The 5,856-nt window shown below is 41.1% G+C and overlaps 1 protein-coding gene across 1 annotated transcript; it reads right to left on the minus strand.

The window, feature by feature from the left end:
* Window positions 1-4,330: 4,330 nt before the first annotated feature.
* LOC137956496 (protein LATERAL ROOT PRIMORDIUM 1-like) lies at window positions 4,331-5,630 on the minus strand. Its single transcript, XM_068804020.1, has 2 exons — window positions 4,933-5,630; window positions 4,331-4,795 (listed from the first exon to the last, which is right to left on the minus strand). Exons 1-2 carry the CDS (start codon window positions 5,558-5,560, stop codon window positions 4,455-4,457), a joined length of 969 nt encoding a protein of 322 aa, XP_068660121.1. The 5' UTR covers window positions 5,561-5,630; the 3' UTR covers window positions 4,331-4,454.
* Window positions 5,631-5,856: the final 226 nt, after the last annotated feature.

Here is a 5,856-nt window from a genome sequence, read left to right on the forward strand (position 1 = left end):
TTGCGTAGTGGCTGCCGGTTGATGGGACCCAACAAGAACAATCGTTCAGAAAGAAGAAACTAGGAAGCAATAATAATATACTCTATCACATGCAGCCTGCAAACACGCGGAGACTCACCACGTAAGTTTTCCCTATTCTTGTACTGCTGCGGCTACACAGAGAACTGAGAGAAGCAAGCAATCGGAAAGTGCTCCCGGTGGAACCCACTTCTTCCACCGGCCACCGCATTTCTTGACCCTCACACTTCCAGAAGATGATGATTGATAACCTAATCGAACTTCACGATCGTCCAAAGTGAAGCCACGTTTACTTAAAAAGGACGATAAAGAATGTATTCCCTGTGCCAAAAACAAGTGAATCGATTCTATCCTAGCAGAAAGTTTTACAGATCTAGTAATAGTGCCAGGAACCATGGGAAGAAATGGGTTCATGCATGGCTAATCATATCGTCTTCGACCAACCAGCTGTAAGAACGACATAAATAACGAGTGCTGGTGGGCGATGCACCAACATGTCTAATAGGTTAATACGAAAAAGCTTGTGAGAAAATGAAGAGAGAGAAAGCCAACTTCAGATTAGAATGAAACAAATTCTTAAAAAAGAATCGCGTACGGCGCTAAAGGGAAACACAAGTTTAGTAGTGGGTGGGCACTGGAGAAGGGGCACTCACTCCTACAAGGCCTAGCTACGATTCCAAAGCTCACAAGGTTCCCCCTACTTGTTTAGTTTGTAGATTCCAAGATTGCATCAAATCAAAGCAGCTCTTGCAGAATTTAAGGCTATTCAAAAGCAAACGAAGAGACATTGGATGTTTGGCTTTAAGACACCCTATAACCTTATTTACTGAGCCAGTCATTATGCTTCTAGGTAACTTCTAATAATGCAAAATCTAGGTCAGCTACTAAAGATTCAGATGACGAAGGAGAACATTTTCTGTATAGATTTTCAAGTAAAAGCAATCCAAATCACCCTTTTGACTCAAAAAGGGCAAAATTTTCAGGAAGGCTCAACACTTGAAATACAGAACCTAATATGCATGGATCAGCAACTAGAAGAATTTAGTTTCCTGTTGATCCGTGAAACAAGTTCTAGGTCAAACACATACTTGAAGCCAGATACAGCAAATGAAAGAAGTTTTCAGGCGAAAAACAAACTGATTACTGGAAATATCAATTATTCCAAACATAAGCAATCATATACTGGTTTCCATTATCTGCAGAAGCCCCCAGAGACAATATTCAAAAAGAATATTGCGTTGGCCTCCAGAGACATGGTTGGCCTACCTTGCTTCCTCGTAGACTGCATCTGTGCTTAACAGTAGTTGATAATAGTGATGAATCCATTACAAAAATGATACGAGTGCCTGAATGGCCTTTCCCATCCCAAAAACCTGAAATATTCTTATTATGAGACATCATCACAGACTTAGCTACTCATTCTTGGGGAGATACATAGTCAACTGAAGGCAAAAGAGAAAGCTGCACCAGAACCCATTTATTATCATTCCGTCAGTACAAGATACCCACCTACACTTCAAGAAGACACTTTTACTTACCAATGCCTAGATGCATTGATCAACACAAGACACCTAGGCATCAAAATAAGTATATCGTAATTCTCCCAAACCATAAAATTTTACAAAATCATAGAAACAGCAGCTACCTTCAGTAAACAATCTATGCAACACCAAATGATAGACGAAAAGCAGGCAAAAATGTTGGAAATAACATAATAAGCCTTCAGAGTTTGGAGCAATTACTGGCTCAACAGCATTCTTCGAAGTCCTCCAATATTAGAAAATTTTCTCAAAAATCATATCTTACAAAGAATTGTGTAGAATTATGAAGGGGATGCACAGAAGCTTGACAATCAAAACACTCATGGTCTATGTTGGAATATCTTTCTGAAATGGCTGTTCAAGAACACAAATTATAATAGATGTAATACTCTCTACTCCTCCCCAATGAGTAACTTATTTCCAATAACTTCAAATGCAAAGGCAGAGAAAGAACAACCAAGAGTAAGCAAACATGCATACCCACACATAATGCATAATTAACATCCAGTTAGCATTGACTGCACAATTATACAACTGTCAAAGAAAAAGATGTAGAACTGTTTCTCACTAAGCACTAGAATCAAACTAAATCTCACTAGTATAAACAATAGAACAGAATATATATGGATTTGATGAAATATGTTTGATTCAAAACAACCAGATAACAGTCAAATGCAGTATTATATCTTTTATCAATAATATATTGGGTATTTAGCTAGTGAAAAATTTAAGTTTTGCATCAGGCAGGTTACCACACAATTGAAACTCTTTACAACATAAATTCTTTCTTTCCAGGCAAAGGCACATGTTACATCTATAGCTCATGACTGGACTACAGAGTTAAAATAATTTGCATAAATGCTCATTCAATTGTTATACACACCTTGTTCTCTCCTGAGCAGTTTCCATTTCTTGTTTTCTTTTGCTCCCATATTCATAAACTAAACTTTGAGGAGAAAGACCGGTTTCCACGTAGACGTATGAACATATTGTTGATAAATGAAATTTAACCACAACTTCGTTCATAGTTTATATTATTGCTTCTCCCAGTAAACAACCTCCAAACCAAACAATAAAAAAGGATATGCAATCTTTGAAAATTGACAGCAAGTTCTTACAGCCACACATAAGATTCAACAGAAATAAATAAATTAAAAGTATAACAAAAAATATATCCCCATAAAACTGTGATATTTCATGGGATTATTGGGGTTATCAAATAGCAGTAAGGGCTTGCAGGTGCTCAGAATAGTCATATTATGCAAGAAGATTTTTCAAAAAAATGTTTTGGCAAAGGTTAGTTAAATCCAAATCACAGAAAAAGGCAAAACAACCACTTTTTGTTTGTTGATGACCTTTCCCAGCCCCTTCAGATTAATAGCCAGAAGGTTCCTCGACTACTCGCCAATAACATTCTTTCCAACATGAATCTAGTGTAAAAACAATCTCTATCCTAAAAGATTCTCACTCTTTTCTCCACTCATTGATCAATACTTTAATGTCAATAAAGTGAAAATTAACACGAGAGGCCTCAAGAAGCCATTGTTTGGTGTTGCATGTTTAAAACAATATCGAAAATTTTCTAAGACAACTCTTAAAGTGAACCTCACATGCAGATTGATACCCACATGAGAAGACAAACATTAAAACCAATCCATCGATTACCAGGTACAGAAAACACATGTTTCTGCAGGATGCTGGAGAGTACATTGTGTCCTTCCCTACATAAACACCTTCTTTAATAAGCATCTAAAAGAACACTTTTAATAAGAATCTAAAAAAGCCCTGACGAGGACCCAACAGGAAAAAAAAGCAAACAATAGAAAACTTGCTATCTAATTACATTTTCAAAGTAGTAGATCTTTGATTCACACCACGCAGTGGAAGCAATTCAAAACATAAGTAGAAAAACTCACACAATATGAAATAGGATATAGAAGACAGACAAGCTTCTGGAACATCTTATTCAACTAGATATTAAGCTACATCAAAGGCAATGAAGAATTATTATTCTTCAGTATAACAGCTCAAGAATTTTAAAACAAAAGCAGTAAAGAGCATTGGATAGTCCCAACCCAAAACTACAAAAACAGACACGGATTTTTATAGAAAAATAGATTACTATAAAAGAAGCCTTAGTTAGGCACGCAACTACTACAATCCGGGTTAGTGAATTCAAATTTGGTGCTAAATGCGGACAAAAAGCAACAACGAGACTTCAACAATGGAAAGCTCGAACGCTGGCCCATGCCAGTGAAAATTCTACAAATTCTATTTCATGAGAAGTGAATGTATTTTCACCTCCAAGAAAGTACAATACACACGCAAATTCACAATTCCATCACATCAGTAGCGACTCTTCGTACAGAGCTCATACCTCATAACCAGTAAAAGTCGGCAGAAAAGGACATGGAAAATATTAGAGAAACCAAAAGAACTCTCACCCTCTTCTGCCATAAATGATAATCTGCTCAAGCGTTGAGGACATGGCTGTCGTCAAAAGTGACAGGAACAACCAAATACTAGAGAAGACGGGTACCTATGATAGAACAATACAAGTACATCCTCTGAGGGAGAGAGAGGAAGGTAGTAATCATCGGGTCAAAAATGTCAAGCAAGAACTTTTAGTAGCAGTTTGTTCATCAAATATGTTTCTTTCATATTAACAGTTTCCTTCTACCTTTTGAAAGCTTAATCAAAGAGAGTATATAGAAAGAAGATGAGAGAAGACGAGAGAGATGAGAAACGCGAAAACTGAAATGAAGAGAGAAAGTTGTAGAACAGTACATGTTTCTCGAAGGTGATAAAATACAAGAGAATTAGTTCTTAGAGAATGTTACTAGATTCAACTAAGATATAGACTCTCAGTTGCGTTCCATTTCAGTTTAGCTGAGCTCAGTTTATTGGATTACCAAAGCCTGTACCTCCACCGAGCAAGCCGGCGGGTCCTGACGCACCATATACGTCAGAAGGATCAACAATTGGAGAAGAAGAACCAGCTCCATGTCGCGCGTTTCGAGCCCCACCCAGGTGCAGATCGGAGAAGTTAGGTATTCCTTCTCCTCTACTATCCACACCCTGGTCGTAGAGAAATCCTTTGAAGACGTGACCACCAATCTTCACCACGGCTTGATAAGCGTACTCGTCCTCGCCATCGTCAATGGCCGTTACTCGTACGCACTTGAACACCGCAGGAGCTCGTACTTGTCCCGGAAGGCTGTCACGGTAACTCGCGTCTACATAGTGATAAAAGACATACCATAAACATAAATGAAGAGATAAAAAGGTAAAAGCAGTAACAACGGCAACAGATAGACGAATTCAACAACGGGATTGCGTTTTGACGCAGCTAAATTGTGGGAGTTTCTACTACCTGGGTGGCTAGAGCCACTGTCAAAGCTCCTCGGCGGGGTTGTGTTTGAGGTGGATGTGTGGGAAGCCGTTGTGGTAGTCTGCGAAGAGATGAGCCTGGGTTTCTTGGTCGTTGAGTCTGAAGCCGACGACCCAGCAGCAGCAGCTTGCGCGTGTAACTGCCGCTCGCGACGTCGAGCAGCGGGGACCCAAGTGCTCTTCACGTGGGTGGAGCACTCGAAACCGCGGCTCTTGCAGCAGGTCCTGCACCGACGATGGATGCAGTCCTTTTTCGCCTGGTTGCCGCAGTCTTGACAGGTTGTTGAGCCGGAGGAGTCTATCCCAATTCCAGTGCTCGTGACGGCGCAGGCAGTGGCATTGAATATCCGGTCGAGCGACGGCGAAAGGCCTGTGCTTCCGCCAAGGTTGCCGGCATCAGCAACTGGTTTTTTAAGATAATTCTGAGCCTCCCCACTAGGGTGTTGTTGTTGTTGTTGCTGCTGCTGCTGCCAGAAATGGATAGGGGCAATCGTCGTAGCGGGCAGCCTCCGGTGGTGGTGGTGGTGGGAGTCGATGCTGTGGTCGTCCTGAACGGCGAGGAGGGGAATTATTGTGTGATCCGGCAGGAGGCCCACCATGCCCATGCCCATATCGGGGAGACCGTAATTGATAGGGCGGGCGGTAGGCCATAAAGGCGCTCCGGTCCCGGGTCCATTTCCTCCGGCGGTACCTCCAGCATTGAAGCCGAGAGAGAGATCGTCGGCGCGACCGGCGTTGGTGGAAGAAGACGCCACCCAGTCTGCAAAAGCTCCCGAATCGGACTGCAGTCTCCTCGTCGTAGCCACAACTGTTGCTGTTGTTGGTGCTGCTGCTGCGGTCGGAGAGATTTTTTCAGTCCCTTTCTCTCTCTTTCTTACTGTCTATCTTCGTTTTGTTTCTGAGGAAG

This window comes from Aristolochia californica, unplaced genomic scaffold (genome assembly GCF_029961685.1).
Source record: "Aristolochia californica isolate CCGP_79_NKW_82.1479 unplaced genomic scaffold, dmAriCali1.0.hap1 SCAF_2, whole genome shotgun sequence".
Classification (NCBI taxonomy): domain Eukaryota; kingdom Viridiplantae; phylum Streptophyta; class Magnoliopsida; order Piperales; family Aristolochiaceae; genus Aristolochia; species Aristolochia californica.

Bases quoted from the DNA above. Each gene is read 5' to 3' on its own strand.
- LOC137956496 (XM_068804020.1), bottom strand. From the start codon at position 5,560: ATGGGCATGGGCATGGTGGGCCTCCTGCCGGATCACACAATAATTCCC. The intron at 4,796-4,932 runs GTAGTAGAAACT...ATCACTATGTAG, and splicing joins CAGTGGCTCTAGCCACCCAG to ACGCGAGTTACCGTGACAGC.